The sequence below is a fragment of the Leuciscus leuciscus genome (assembly GCF_965113295.1).
Source record: "Leuciscus leuciscus genome assembly, chromosome: 16".
Taxonomy (NCBI): Eukaryota; Metazoa; Chordata; class Actinopteri; order Cypriniformes; family Leuciscidae; genus Leuciscus; species Leuciscus leuciscus.
In genome coordinates this window covers 3134192-3150928 of record NC_138740.1, presented here as the reverse complement: position 1 = coordinate 3150928, position 16737 = coordinate 3134192, and the positions used below count along the sequence as shown (strand labels likewise).

General features: G+C 37.4%; 1 protein-coding gene across 1 annotated transcript in view; it reads right to left on the bottom strand.

Moving 5' to 3' along the window:
• Nucleotides 1–2678: 2678 nt before the first annotated feature.
• stk26 (serine/threonine protein kinase 26) overlaps nucleotides 2679–16737 on the bottom strand; it is a 30271-nt gene continuing 16212 nt past the window's right edge. Inside the window, exons 5-11 of the mRNA XM_082141382.1 lie at nucleotides 13119–13276; nucleotides 10329–10514; nucleotides 6799–6944; nucleotides 5862–5955; nucleotides 5705–5767; nucleotides 4394–4530; nucleotides 2679–4247 (exon numbers count right to left, since the gene is read on the bottom strand). Coding sequence (XP_081997508.1) covers nucleotides 4232–4247; nucleotides 4394–4530; nucleotides 5705–5767; nucleotides 5862–5955; nucleotides 6799–6944; nucleotides 10329–10514; nucleotides 13119–13276 — 800 coding nt within the window. The 3' untranslated portion in view covers nucleotides 2679–4231. The remainder of the gene's footprint in view (nucleotides 4248–4393; nucleotides 4531–5704; nucleotides 5768–5861; nucleotides 5956–6798; nucleotides 6945–10328; nucleotides 10515–13118; nucleotides 13277–16737) is intronic.

The window sequence follows — 16737 nt, the reverse complement described above, 5'->3', positions numbered from 1 at the left end:
TATAAAATTGTTTTCATTGTATTAATATTATTACCTGACATTGTACCCAACAGTTTGTGAATGTGTTGGACATTGGAATGTTGTAACAGATCGGACGGATACCAGACACAATATCGTTTTTGTTCTTGTCATCTTCATTTATTAAATCTCTCTTGGCATAAATATGATGATATTTTAGTATAACCCTTAATATGTTATGTAGTTATAGGCCTATAGCACAGCGAGTGAGAGAGAAAAATAATATATTTGATTCATTCATTAACGAATAAATGCTCCATTACAGAAATATTAAACAAATAACACAGAAAACTATATAAGACACTATGAGTGGCCAAAATAAAGTCTATTTGTATTCATAAAGGACCAAATTAAACAAATAATAATAATATGATAGGATATTCAAAACACTCGTTGCTTAAATAAAATGTAAATACTCTATAGCTAGTAGTGTCTAATGAAACAAACAACCATTTGTATCTATTTATTCTATTTTCGGCATTACAGTTTAAATAACATTAAATACGAGATTAGTATGCGTGTTAAAAACATCCTATTCCACGCATGCGCGTCGAACATCAACTCCCGCTCTGATGAATCAAGTGCGTCATGTTCCTGAGTGAGTGTTGACCATAGGTGTTGACCCAGGACTGAAGCTTTAGGGGTGATCATGAACTCGATCTCCACATCTGTGTTTACTTAGATCATCACTCTGAATCACATCTGGACCAAGTCTTTGACAAAAAAGCAATTTTCTCAGCTTTTTGTTTAAAGTGTTGACTTTTTTATTGAATTTTTTATTAAACTTTCCCAAGTGCAAGTGTAAAAAAAAAAAAAAAAAAGATAGGAAAAATAGGAACACAGTAGTATACTTAAAGTGCAAACATAATATATAAATACTAAACTATAAGCATGGTTATGTTCACTTAAAGAAAACTTGCCGTATACTTGCAGCATAAAACTACTAAACTAGTGTTTACTGAGAGTACAATACAGTATTCTTCAAAGTGCACTTTCATAAACTAAAAAAAGTACTACTAGTATACTTATAAGTTCACTTGTAGTACAAATCCAGTACAAATGAGAAACGTAGTTGTGAAATAGTTGTGCACTCAAAGTTTAGTTACACTTAAGTATACTTGAACATATGCTCTTTATATAATACATTTTATATACTAAACAGTATTGAAATAGGTCACTTACAAGTTTACTACTAGTACATTGACATTAGTATACTTACTAAGCCTATACTTAAAAATATACTTGAACATTACTTAAGTATACTTCATAATAACATGTACTTGAAGTGTACTTGTTTCATAAGGGATGTTATAAATCTTCACAGGAATGCTATAACAACACATCTCACAAATGAGCATTCAGAGGTTAATCATCGGTTAAACTGGTTACAAGCTTTTTACGAACAATATTAACGTTTCACAGTGTCTTTTATTGTCCTGACTTCACATGAACAGTGGCTGATATCACGGACGGGTCATGCCAGTATTGTGATTATGTTTTTCTTTCAAAATAAAAGCATAGATGCTTTCAATTATTATTTGTTAAAATGGTTATTTAACATTTTTAATCCAGTTTTGTCATGCCAGAATCTCTGTATCTTTATCTGCTGTTGTCCGACTGAAACTAGCAGGAGTGTCAGTGTCAGTGCCTCCTCCTCCTCCTGTCCCGGGTGAGATCCGGGCCTCTGGCTCACATGCGTCTCTCCTCCGGGAGCTTCACAGCTGGACCATGAGGAACAGCATCAGGTGCATCAGCATCGGCTGTCAAAGCTAAACACAAGTCCTTATACAAACATGACTAGATCTGAAGTCACTCAGTAGAACCTGCAACTCACTGCATCATTAGCCATACGTGACCCTGGATCACGTCATCAGTCACATGTCGCACGGGTATATTTGAGGCAATAGCCAACAATACATTGTATGGGTCAAAATTATCGCTTTTTCTTTTATGCCAAAAATCATTAGGATATTAAGTAAAGATCATGTTCCATTAAGATATTTTGTACATTTTCAACCATGAATATATAAAACATGTATTTTTGTGAGTGAATGCAGCACAATCGTGAACATAAACGAACAACTTTAAAGGAGATTTTCTCAATGTTTCGATTTTTTTGCACCCTCAGATTCCAGATTTACAATAGTTATATCTCGACCAAATATTGTCCTAACAAACCATTCATCAATGGAATATATAAATCTCAAACAAAATAAAAAAAATGGACCCTTATGACTGGTTTTGTGGTTCAGGGTCACATATTATAATAACCATGTAAATAAAGATATGATGCCCACAAATAATCATAAATAAAGGCATCTTACAAAACAAATGGTAGACGAGTAAGCTAAGTGTAAAAGGAAATATGGTTTCAAAATCATGACATTGATCAAAAAAAGTGATAGCATTCGTGTCCATATTGCACAATCCTAGTTCAGAGTAACACATGACCTTCAGTTATGATCTTTATTTGACGGATCCAAAGGATGTCAGAAGTTCCATTAACAATCCTGTACATTCACTTACGCTTTACAATATATTTCCACACGATTGTATTATATTTAACCTACGGAAGTGTGTTTTGTGTTACTTTAATTCACACAGAATTAAATAAGTCTGAAGTCTAATCATCAAGAGGGGAAAAAGCAGACACACTGAAATGTCATAACTTAAATCTTTATTTGCCACACCAAACAAAAACTAATTTGTAACAGTTGATGTCAAAAAAAAAGAAAAAAAAGAAAAAAAGAAAACAAAGAGAAGAGAACAGCATCTGTATGATACAGCCTAGAAAGATCTCCGTCTGGCGTCTTAAATTTACAAAAGCTCTGGTGAAGAAATGTACAAAACCTAGATTCTGCATCTATGTCACTATAAAGAAATATACAAATGTTCTACTAAACACCTTTATTGCTCTAAAATCCTCCAGCAGTCTGGCACCGTGTGAAGACGTCGTCTTAAAGCTGTTTCGAGAAGACAATAACATCATATACATAAAAACGTGAGCTTTTTTTGTTTTGTTTGTCTTTAGGCACAATGGGATGCAGCGTTGGCACAGTGTTCTCCAGGCCAACGGGAGCGAGCCACGACATCTCCACCGCACCAGCAATGGCACACTTGTGTTTCTTTACAAGCTTGGCCGAAAAAGAAGAAAAGAGAAATCCCTCATCACAGGAGATTAGATAAAACGAGCTCGAGGCGTCGGGAAGCTCGCACGCGTGGAGAAGCGTCCCCCCCATTGGATCCCTTGAGATCTACTCAAAGTAAGAGGAATGTCTTTGGAGCGAGAGAGCTCTGAAATCAAACAACGCCCCGTTACGAAGTGCACGTTTCCTTCAAAAAATACAGTATAGCTCTCATATACTCTCATATAAAAATATCAGCTCGAGAACACGACACTGTAAAAGAGGGCATTACCGAGAAACCACGGGCTACAAATGTTGATAACAGTCCTTTATATATAAAAGACAAACTACCGTGCCAATTAAAAGAGAAGTGACGTTCCCTATAGAAGCTTTCGCACAGCAAAACTCCTCGTTTATCTAGCGCTTTAAATCTTGATCTTCATTAAACAGATGTTTCTTCTTCTTCTTCTTCTCTTAATGATTGCTTAAATGAGGTATTTCTATTCATTTGTTGTTGTTGTTGTTGTCTGATATGATATGCATGTGATCCCATACAGCAGTTCTGTAATGCTACAGTTAACAGTGTGTAGAGAGTAATAAAGAAATCCCAAACCAAGACGAACAGAAAGGCACTGTTGATCTCCCAAACACACACACATATATATATACACATATACATACAGTATATATATATATTTATGTATTACTGATCATAGTTTAGAATAAAGTAATAGATCGGGACATCAAACGCATATAAATAAACGTGAACCTAAAGATCCACCTAACGCAGATCTACTTCACCAGTCGGGATGTTCTGTGTGTCTTTCGAAAGTAAAACGCTGAATAAAATAACAGTGACACACACACCCTCGGGCACCAGCAGAAGACTAATATAAAAGCATGTGGCAAAATTGTATAAATACAGTTGAACACACACTATATTTCTATATAATATATATATTTCCATTCTTTGGGACACGAAGAGCAGATTTCCTTTTGGTTATGATGAGATAGTGTGTTCTCTGTGTTGAGTGTGTGTTAAGGTGCAGTCATCAGGGGCTGACAGCAGACGAGTGGCGCTCTCCCCACTAACTCACAGAGAACCTGCAAACACAACCCAGAAGCATGACTTACTGCTAGAAAACGGCATAGATGATTACACAAACTCCAGGTCAACTGCATCATACTCCTAAATTTCAAGACAGCTGACCACTATGAGAAACACATGATCGTGCAAGTGTGTGTCTGACCTCTGAACTCTCTCGAGGATGTGGCTGATCATGCTGTCTGTGACACCAGGACAGAGATCCTCAGCCACGTGCAGACTCTTCTCCAGCTCCTCCAGCACGCCTCTCGTCATCTCGTCGTCTCGCTGCTGGGACTTCAGCTGAAAGACAGACACACAAACTCACATCATAACACGTTCAACAGTCATCACTGGAAGGACTCTCTCATGTCAAATGATGATCCTGGATTAGGGCTGTGACGGGGGTGGTGTTGGACCAACTATCGGCGGTGGTTGTTTTGAGATAAAACAATTATTATAAACGAGACTCAAACATCCATTTCGTAACAGACATGCGTGTTTATTTGAGCAATCCCGTCAAAGAAACAACACACTAAAGCCTGTAAAGCATTGAAACAAATAACAGTAAATAATGGTGAAGTTAAATATTTAAAAAAACATTAGCTTTATATTTCCACACAAAGACGGGTCGTATAGCCAACGCTCCACGCTTTGAGAGGGATCAGGGATGTGGGACACGAGCAGGAGAGACCATCGATCTCTTCATGTTTTCTACTAATTGTAAAAGGTCTGAAGAGGGAATTGTATCCTCCACAAGGGCAAAGACATTCAGGCTATGTTTGATCTGCGCTGCCAGAGAAAGCCAAACTAGAATCACCCGTGCGTGTGTGTGAAACGCGCTTTACTAAGCACAAACAAGTGAGTTTTACAAGCGCAAACGGTGTTAAAAAGAATTTGATGTGTAAGTAAAAATGTAGGCCATCAGTCCTCCAGCGTTTCTCTGCTTTACCACAGTAAAGAATGTGAATAGCCTATAATAGACCTCCTTTAAAGCGAACCAATGGAAGAAACGTTTATAATCCCTTTCGAAAACGGGTGAAGTGAGTGAAGATCTGCGAAAAAACCACGAGATTTCATGTCCAGTGGAATAATAACTAATGGAATATTGTTAAATTCGCTGATAATCGGAGAACCGGATCGCAAGACACAATTCAAAGCCGACAAAGCTTAAATATATGGGCTCACACACAACTCTCTCATTCGTCATGAATCAAAATGTTTGGCTGTGATGAAACATTTAATTGCTAACCTATTATTATCATAAACAAAGCTTTGTGCTTCACTCGTGTCATAATACTCATGTAAAAAACAGCATTCACATACAGAAAAATGTATTTTGGCGGACCACCGCCGGTGCGGTTGTCAAGGTTACCGGCACAGGCCTATTCTGATGGCATTTATTATTTCATTTGACCTCTACTTTATTTATTTATTACTCTACAATGGCATTTATTTATTAAATTTGTTCCCCTACCTCAGAGAAAACAGGAGCCATGACGGTGGTTAAACTGACGGACTTCTTCTGCACTTCTTCGGCCTGAAGGGAGGCGAGCAGAGACACAGACATGCTCTTGGTTAACCAGTTGCAGAATTATTTACATCGAATATCCAAATCATCACTGAGAACTGACCATTCCGTTGGGCTGCTTCTTTTCCGGCTTCTTCTTCCGAACAGTTGTGAAGGACCATTCAGGAGACGACTCATTGTCCTTACTGTTGCTCTCTCTGTTAGGCACACACACACACACACACACACACACACACACACACACACACACACACACACACACACACACACACACACACCGTTAGACCATCAGGAACACATCGAGATGCTCAGGGTAGTTTGATCAGTTTAGGGTGTGTTCACACTAGGGCCGTCAAAATGGCTGAAAAGCGAAATTCTAATTTCTTTCTTAAATATTAGCAAAATTCTAATTATATTTGAATTCTAAAGGCAATACTTAATGTTAATGAATGGACAAAAAGGTGCTGTATTGTCTCCTATGGCCACAAGAGGGCGAGAGCGAGCGCAATAAGCAAATATAAACCAAATCAAGCATTGCATCTTTTATTGAAATGAAATAATTCATTTTTTAAAGTGCATTAACTTTTGAAACAATTGTTCTTAAATAAAATATAATTTCCTTAATGTGCATGCAAAGAAAATTAGGAACATTTTTCAACATTGAAAATAATAATTTATGCATATTAGAATGATTTCTGAAGGATCATGTGACACTGAAGACTGGAGTAATGATGCTGAAAATTCAGCTTTGATCACAGGAATAAACTACATTTTACAATATATTAAAATAGTAAAGAGTTATTTTAAATTGCAATAATATTTAACTATTACTTTTTTTGTATTTTTAATCAAATAAACGCAGCCTTGGTGAGGAGAAGAGGCCACTGATTCTATTGTGATCCTTCATTTTAAACAAGATCTAAACAGTAACTTCTCAGTAGCATCCGGCATTTTAGTGATGAACGCAGGGTGTGCAAAATGGGTTTCCTCATTCAGGATTGTAAATGATTGTGTTGTGGATCATGTATTTGTGTGCTTACGAGTCAGAGTCAGAACTGGATTCTCCATCGCTGTGTCCCTCGGCTTTCCAGCGCTTCAGTCTGTCGATGAGGTCGGAGAGGTGGGACGTCTTCTTGGCATATTTAACTATGAACTTGTGCTTCAGAAGCTCCTTTGCTGTGGGCCTCTGAGAAAGGAAGATATGATGACATTTTATTACCTTTATCACTTCACACACACATCAGTATAAGCTTGTGTTGAACCCTATATATGCTGGCAGCAACGGCTCACAATACTGGCAGTGCCACAGTATTTACATAACAGCACTAGTGTTGTCACGGTACCAAAATTTCAGTATTCGGTACCGATACCAGTGAAAATCCACGGTTCTCGGTACCAATTTCGGTACCAAAGCTTAATTTAGATTAAATGTACATAATTATATTAAAGTGTATATCACAAAGATGGAAACTGTAGTATTAAAAACACTTTACAATAAGATTCCATTTGTTAGATAACATTAGATAAAATGACCTAACAAAAAAAAACAATAGTTATATACTGTCGCAATTATTCTCCTTTAGGGGTTAATTTAAAAATACATTTTTAAAATCAAAAGTTAACATTATTTCTGTTAACATTATTTAATGCACAATGAATGAAGTGAACAAACATGACCAATCAAGTGTTTTGTATTAAATAACATTCACAAACATTAATTAATGTTGTAAAAATATATTGTTTTTTATATAACGCATTAAGTGATGTTAATGAGATAAAATATGTTTTATTTGACTTGACTATACTTTTATTTAATCCAAAACTGTATTCATATTTAACTTTAAAAGGGCTTTTTAAACCTGCTAAGAGTTATCCAGCCAAGAATAAGACTAGAACTACTTTTCTGACGGACTGATATTAATGACGGCTTTTTATTTCTCATCTCCATAAATATATCTAGTAGTAAAGCTAATGCAAGGGCTAGAAATCAATTAATAGGCCTATGTCACACTTCCTCGTCGTCATGGAGAGCGCAGTTCGCACAAGCGTTTGTACTCCCGTGGCGTCTGTCGTTGCTATGCATCCATGAACGCACATGGAAAAGTGAGCACGCCGCTTCTATTATGAGCGCGCTTGCCGCGCGCCATTTGAAATAACGTATCTGCACGCGCAAAAACATCAGCACCACATCAGCAGCAGCACCGCCGATCGCCATCAGCGCTTTTATGAAGAGGACCAACTGCATGCGCTTCGGGCATGCACGCGCATCAAATACCGGGTTTGAGAAAACCTGGTACCGTGACGTTTAAAAAAAAATTAGTACCGACTTGGTACCGAAGTACCGGGTCTTTTGACAACACTAAACAGCACAGTACTAAACATCAGGGGCGTTCGCACCGCAGGAACTAGGAACGATTTCAGTTCTAGGAACTCCTTATGGAGGAACTAATTTAGCTAATAACTTATGTAACCCTAACCCTCCTACCCTAGAGTCGGTCTAAACCAGCGCTATAGGAACTATCAGTGACGTTAGTGTTCGCTGATTGGCCATTCTTAAAAAGGCTGTAAACGCACGGATTATAGCCTATATATTTACTCCACAAACTAACTCCACAAACATGTAAAACAGTGATAGATGAGCCTCTAAACCTTTACGCTGAGGAGAAAATCCAACGCCACTTTGAGGAGAACAAGAGAAACATGATTATGTATTTGTGCTCAGCAACACTGGACATCAAGCACACGGCATACACTAATAACTCTTCATCACTGTCTACTTCCTGTGTGTAACAGTTCTGTCTAATAACGTATGAGACAGGACCGTTAGACAGATCGTACACTAATGAACACTGTGAGCTCAGCGACATCAAAATAAAAGTCTCAACAACAAGCGTGTCTCACGTCACTTCAGAGTTCCTACAGGCGCTGCGAACGCAACCAGGAAAACATTCCTATGGGAACCATTAGTTCTCGGGGAAACACACTGGTGGCTCGTTCCGGTGCGAAAGCCCTAATTCTTACATGCCAAAGTCCCTTGTGGAGTGTGTGCCGTTCACACAGAATACAAACTACCCTTTAATGCACATTATAAGCGAACCACATGACCTTCTCCTTGTGTGATGATCTGAGTTCATGGACTTCAGAGAGGTCTGGGTTTGTTTGTAACACTCAGGTTATAGCAAACATAACGGTTTCAACAAAACAGCCTCTGCAATAATGACGCTTCCAAATAATGTAAGTGGTATTGCGATACTATAAGGGTTATTATAGTTCACTAAAACCAAAACCATAAAAAAAATATACCTGAAACAAAACAAATGTTAATAGGAAGAAAAATAAGGTCATAAGTGATGTCCAGCCAAGGAGAACTGACATCTTTACCCTTTATTCAAACATTATTAAGCATTTGTTAAAGATTTGTAATCATATTGCCTAGTTGTGTCTTGTGTCTACACATTATCTTTGGCCAGGCTGTCATACAAAGGAATTATGAACACATGCAAAAACAAGGAAGAACCAACAAAATATTCCGAACTGATTATGTTGTAGTCAATGTCTGCTTTTTCTTGTCACCTTTTTGTTTTTAGCACAGTTAAATAAAACCTGTAGCTGTAGTTTGCACTTTTTTGTACCTGTAAGTTTCGTGTTTTGCTTTTCCTTCATACAAATGAGGAAAATAATTTATACTTCAAATATGGTTTAATGGTTTAACTTGTAGGGTCATAAAAAACTAATATTTAAGCTGTTTTGTTTCAGTTAAGCTAGTTGCCAAAGCCACATTTCTCATTTACATATAGTTTGACTTGATACTAGAATAATCAAATATAAACCAAAAATGTATAAAAACTATATAGACATAAAACAATAACTAAATAAAATTAAGCTAAAACCTTATTAAACAGCTTTTGTCCACTATTCATTTCCTTCTCTCTGGGCCTCGAGTTTTTTCACGTAGTATAACTGCGCAGCGCTTCTGTGTTGCACGTCACCACGCATCACACACATGACCAGCGTCGGCCAATAGTGAGCCTACGTGTGACGTACAACACAGACGCGCTGCGCTTAAACACTACGTGAAAAAACTCAAGGTCCAGAGAGAAGGAAATGAATAGTGGAATAAAGTCGTTATTTTTGGGGGGTTTTTGCGCACAAAAAGTATTCTCGTCGCTTTATAAACTTAAGATTGAGCCACTGGAGTCACTTGGACTATATTAACGATGTCTTTAATACATTTTCTGGGCCAGCAAGTTATAACGTCTTTAGAAGCCTATGGAGGAGTGAGACAGCTCTCAGATTTAATAAAAAATATCTTAATTTGTGTTCCGAAGATGAACGAAGGTCTTACGGGGTTGGAACAACATGAGGGTGAGTAATTACTGACAGAATTTTCATTTTTGGGTGAACTAACCCTTTAATAAACTACAATAGCATCACAAACATACTACAATAACACTGGACACTACTTGTTAATGTGATGCTTTTGCTGGTATACCAAAGTTAAGACACTGTGACAGCCCTAGTTTAAGAACATCATTCCTCAATCAGAAAGCCATGCTTTAGCTGTGCTCACAAATGTAGGGTCTTTGTTGAGACAGGAGTCCACGAACTCCTTGAAGATCTTGGAGAAGTCTCCGTTGAGGGTGGGTGGCGTGTTCTTGGGGATGTGGAAGAGGACTCTCATGGGGTGCATGTCCGAGTTCGGGGGCTCGCCCTTGGCCAGCTCAATGGCAGTGATCCCGAGAGACCAGATATCAGCCTGAGAGAAGAACAAACCACTTTATGAGCGCCAACACTAATCGAGCACGCCATAATGACATGACTTTCAGAATAAAGCAAGAAAGAGTTAAAACATCATCGCTTGAAATGAAAGCATCTCAAATAATAATAAAGGAATTTTTAGACGTCATCATCTATAAAATAAACATCCACTTTTTTGGCTGTTTTAAAGATTAACATTGTAAAGCATGAATAAAATAACAGATTAGATGGATTGTATGTTACAGTACAATATGACAAAACACGCTAGCAGTCTCTCAGCCTAGCACAAGTCACCTGATATCAGGGCTGGGCGATATGGCCAAAAAAAATTATCACGGTAAATTATCACATATATTTCTTTCAAGTTTAAAGGTCGATTTTTGCTCCTTAATTTAAGTTAATTTAACAGTTAATTTAAACTGCTCTTGCTGTCAGAACACGACAAACACCTCACAAATCTCAGGTACAATCTTCAAAACATTTATAATGATAACATATTTATATATATATATAAAAAAAAACCATCAAAATATGCACGAGTAAACTTATGTAACTTCCTTTTTCAGTCTTTCCCCCTAAACATAAATATCTTAATAGTCAAATTAATTTCTTAGTTTCTGCGGGTGAAACAGGATCGTGTCGTCTGACTTTAATGATGCGTATCTTCAGCACAGTTTGCAATACAGGCCGCAATATTAATATTATACATTTTGTCTCTTAGAAATGCTAATTCGACAGTCGCTTGAGTTTGGATGCAGATGCAAATTTATGTTCATTAACAAAAACAGTAACATCTGTAAAAATTAGGGCTGGCAAAAATTTACACAAATTTCACAATTCGATTCGATTTCGATTCATAAGCTTGCAATTCGATTCAATATTGATTATTTTGGATATCAGGTACAATACATGGTAAATTTCAAATCTCTTGTCTCTAATGCTGGCTACTATGGGAGTCAGTGGTAGCCTATAGGCTTCATTAGCCTACTATAATATTGAAGGTAAAAATTAACTGATTAGTATAAAAACTTAAACTACACTTATTTATTTTTATAATAATAAAGTTATATGAAATGTAATCATTTAAATGGTGGCTGTCATAAAAACTTGCTAGATTTATTCAAACATGCATTAAATATTGAAGAACATTAATGAATATGTAATATGGTGCATATATTTAGCAAAATGCTCCTCTCTCTAGAGTTAATTTGTCTAGCTGACTGACGAGTTTATGGTCACTGGATATGGTTTTTCTGAGGTAAATGTGACGTCACATGACATTGTTTACAAGCTGTTTTACTGACGTCTTTCCACGGTTGAAACACTGATTGAGCGATTCCATGTCACATGATACGGATTTGGATAAGTTGTACTCTACCTTTTAACACACTTTCAGATGCTCATTCATGTTTATTTCGCGCTGTAACTGGTGTTAAGGCGGAAGAGAAGATCATGTGCTTCTCTAGAGCTGAGCCAGAGCGATCTCACGCCACAGCGACAAAACGCTATTTATGTTTTTGAATTTCTTAAGAAAATGGACATAATTTGAAATATGAGACTTCGTTTCATATCAATAGTAACAAAGCACAAAGATTATTGAGATTTATTGGATGGGATGCGCTACAATGTTCCATTCATTCATCAACTGAAAACAGGAGGACTAATCGATTCTTGGGATTTAAGCATCGATATCGGTTCGTAAAAATGAGAATCGATTAAAATCGACCCAGCCCTAATAAATTTTTTTTTAAACGTATCATCTATAGTATCATACATTTAGATCATGATAACCACAGGTAAAACCATATTGCGCCTCACCATCATGGTAAAATATAGTTTCTATGGTATTAGTTATGAAAAACAATAGCCTAAAGACAAATGCTATAGCTTAATAACAACAATCATATTCCATTACACCTTTAATACATGTCTACATTAATAATATAATAACATTCGATATGAACAGCCCACATTTCTGCCACAATCCCATGGTGCAGTTAGCATTACTGAAGTAAACCCATGGTAAATGATGGTGATTTGTAGACTGAAACGCCTTCTGACTGTATCGTTGCGCACAGTGTTTGTCCACATGGTTTCATCTGACTTTAAACTGTTTAAATCTCAGAGATATTCGTGTTCTTCGCTGCATTCAAGCGCTTCTCACTGGATCTCACAGCGCTGTTTAGTGGTCACGTGACCGAGACCGATCAGAGAGTAAACGTATCTGCCGTTTGAGCCGAGCGGATAAATGGTCTGTGTGGTGAAGTTGGTGCATAAACATATCACATTTTTTGTTATAATTTGATCGAGGAAAAATATATTGCAATAAGTATCGCTAACATTTTATCGCCAAGCCCTAAATGATATGTAAGTTTATATATGGATACGTGACGTTTTAACAGTTTAGCCTTTAATAACTGCATTGAGCTTCATACCGTTTCTTAATAATTAGTGGTTTGCATTGAGCTTTCAAACTCATTATGGCCCTGCTCTATAAAGGACGGTGTGATTATGGAAACATAATCAGGGAGTTGAGATGATACACAAGCCAGCTGCAGGTGCAGTATGCTGGGTAAAGTAGATTAAGCACAGAGGGTCTTACCTTTGAGTCATAAGCAGACTGTTGGATGACCTCTGGTGCCATCCAGAACGGTGTACCCACAAATGTCTCCCTTTTGATCTGTGTGTCTGTCAGCTGTCCTGCCACACCGAAGTCTGCCAGCTTCACCTCACCAGACTCAGACAACAGCACGTTGGCGGCTGTAATCATGTAAAGATAAGAGACAATGAAGAAAAACAGACACAGCAACTTTTACTACTCCTTGAATGACCAAAAACTGATGAATTTCCATTTTGCCATATATTAATACCCCCCATTTTGGCAAGTGGGGCATAAATGACATACCCAAAATAAAGAGGTTGCTGATCATAATCCATTCTGAATAAACACATCACCAACATATTTGTAGAAAACCAACACTTGAGAGTTTACCGTTCAAGATTAATATGGAGATATACAGGATCAAACATAAAAATATAAAATATTAAGAATATATATTTTAAATGCATAAAACATTATGTGGCTGTGTTGTATCAACTAAGAAACACAATGAACCTGAAGCCAGAAGTCTACTCATACTTCTGAGGATGCTGGATGTTATCTCTCAAACTATGAATTTTATGAAATATTTTCTAAGACCATGTCAGGTGAGTTTTTAGAGAAGGCTGATAAGATGCTAATAAAACATGTTATTGCCCTGTAAATGCCTTATTTGCAGTCTATTGCCTAATGTCTGATGAGGAGAACTGCCCCATTATTCATGTTTCTATTGTTCTCACTTGACGAACCTGTTTGTTCACAGAGAGTCGCTTCACAGATGTGTACCAGTGCGGATTTAAGTCCTTTTTGGGCATCTAATCGCACCTGAATGATTGAGAGCGTGATCATTTACTGTAGCGCAGAGTAAAATGACAGGGAAAATAAAGAATGCTCCGTTAATTGCATTAAATATTTGTAACATGTTAAACAGAAACGTGTTTATTTTGAGAGCCCTAGAATATAATGTTGAGAAGATATGAATACGAGTAGGGGTGGATATGTAGGCTATGCATAGATTGTATATGTACATGGGAATTTTATTGTTTTGTTTTTTTAATATGTATATTGTTGTGTTTTTCTGGTGTCCTTGTGTGTAGAGAAGCCAAAGACAAATTTCCACTTGTGGACAATAAAGGAACTAAACTAAACTAAACTATGAATAATGTGAACGTAGTGCTCACTGCGTTTCCAAATAAATGTTGAACTCACAGAACTTGCTGGAGTCCGTGAGAAGCAGCATTTACTGAGAACCAATCCGCTCTGAAAACACACTATTATAAGCTGCATGTGTGTAAATGAATGTAGTTTCTCAAACATCACAATCACAGCTCTTACGGGTGCTTGTGAACGCATGTCTAAATGGGTAGAAGTAGGCAACTTTCAAAAACAGGTCCAACATTAGGAATACTTTTTGCTAGGGGTGGAACGGTACATGTATTCGTATTGAACCGAAACGGTACGGGCGCACGGTTCTGTGCATTAATTTACACGTAGAATACACAGTATAAAAATAAATAAAACTCGCGTGCAAATTAATTAAAGCTGCCGTCGGCAAGTCTGGCAGATTGGGTCGATTAGCCAAAATTGTGAATGTTTACAACTCTCATGCCCCTCCCCACTACCAGCGAGCACCCTCCCATCGAGGTTGTGCTCGTCAGTGCGTCACTGTGCGTGTGTACCTGATTTTCTGTGAACGCGTCCGTCTCTTCGGCATCTATCAACACCATGGACTCGGAGGTAGGCTGCCCTGGCTAATCTATCCACAGATAGCAATAACCGAGGATTGGAAGCTTGTTAGTAGATTTTCTCTCCGCCATCACGCTTCATGCAATCTCCAGGCGTGGCGTGTGCATGTGATATTAACGTGCGCGAGTGGGATCTGTGGCGTGTGCACGACCTGTGATTGACAGTCAGATCTCACACCCCCCTGCGCTGATTGGACCTGATGAAGTGGGAGCGCTGGATTTTTGCAAAACAAATAACACGCTCCAGGTGGAGTTAGAAGCTCGGGTTTTTTTCTAAAACCACCTTATTTATGTTGTTCTGTCGGATTATAGTGTCGATTACACTGAATATGATCAAAAAAATGTTGCCGACGGCAGCTTTAATGTAATGCGGAACTACTGTTATATACGCGGGTTCTTTAGGGACATCTAATCTGTAGCTCTGCCTTAGCTCTGAAGCAGGCTGTGATGTTACAATGCTGGAATATGTTGTGTGAGAGAGAAAGAGACGGGGGGGGGGGGGGGGGTAGAAAAGTCGCAAAGTGTTTACTTATATTTGTGTGTGTGTGTGTGTGTGTGTGAGGCGCGGGCGCGTTTGAACAGTGGAAACATAAAAACATACTCCGTCATTTTGTTTATACAGGACATCATTCAAACTGCAAAGTGTTTAAGTTACTATTAATTAAAATTAAGGAAAACAAATATATTAATCTGAAATGTAGCAAATTAATTTTCAATCCATTCAGGTACAGTTACCAAACATATCTCAAGGTCTTTTTGTCCTTTTATTAATCTAATTAATAAACTAATTATATAAAACTATTGTCAGTGCACTACAAATAAACTGCTTCTAAGCCTTTACTTTAATAATAAAACTTATTTAAAAAATACAAGGCTAAGGTCATTTATTTTCCTCTGGTGGTCCAGCCTGAGACATGCTCAAGCCTTCTGCATTTCTGTTTTGCTTTTCCCTCCATTGTACCGAACTGTGATGTCTGAACCGAGGTATGAACTGAACCGTGACTTCTGTGTACCGTTCGTTCCACCCCTACTTTTAGCTGTGTTTTTGAGTGCAATTGAGTAAGCGAACGCTGTCTAGATGAGGGGTTTCCTGAATTAAAATATTTTGGTGGCTTCCAAAACGAATCTTTGTCCCGCAAAAGATGTATTCTGATATCCGTATGCTTAAACACTTTAAAAAAATCCTGTGAATGTGTAAGCGCTCTGTGAAGGGCATCAAAGGTTTGTATTTACAACGTGTTTTTGCAGCGTTGAGCTTTGCAGCCAATAACAGACATATCTGTTGAACGTGTGACAGCAAGGGCCAATCAGATGCATTTAAGTTAGTCAGAATCTGCGAATCCTTTCATTATAACCAACTAAATATAAACACAATGTCAATAAAAGATTCACTGCACATCTTTATTGATTATAACGGGAGTTTTTGCTTGATGTGCCTCGCGTTGTAGTTTACAGCTTCAGTGATTATAACGGATTTGTTCGCTTTCTGTTTATAATACATATTTTTTAAGCTGCTAATATTGCAAAGTTTCTGGATTGACAAGTGTATTTACATGCGTGATTGAATCGATTGACCGTGATAACCATAGCAATGGACGGAACAAAACAATCTGATATTATGTAAAATGATGCAAATTAGTAATTCTGCCACTTTTTCCATGTAATGCGTTACTTTGTTCATTTTATTTCCTTTCAAATCAGTCACTAATAGTACTATACTCTAATAGGCATACTAATAGTATTCAATGAACGATAAACTGCGTTAAGATCATGTATTTTAACATACATTTTTTTTTTTTTTTACTTTAAAATTGCAGCTTTTGATTTGATAAGATATAACTGCTATTTCAGCTTAATTGTGCAGCCCAATGCGTTTA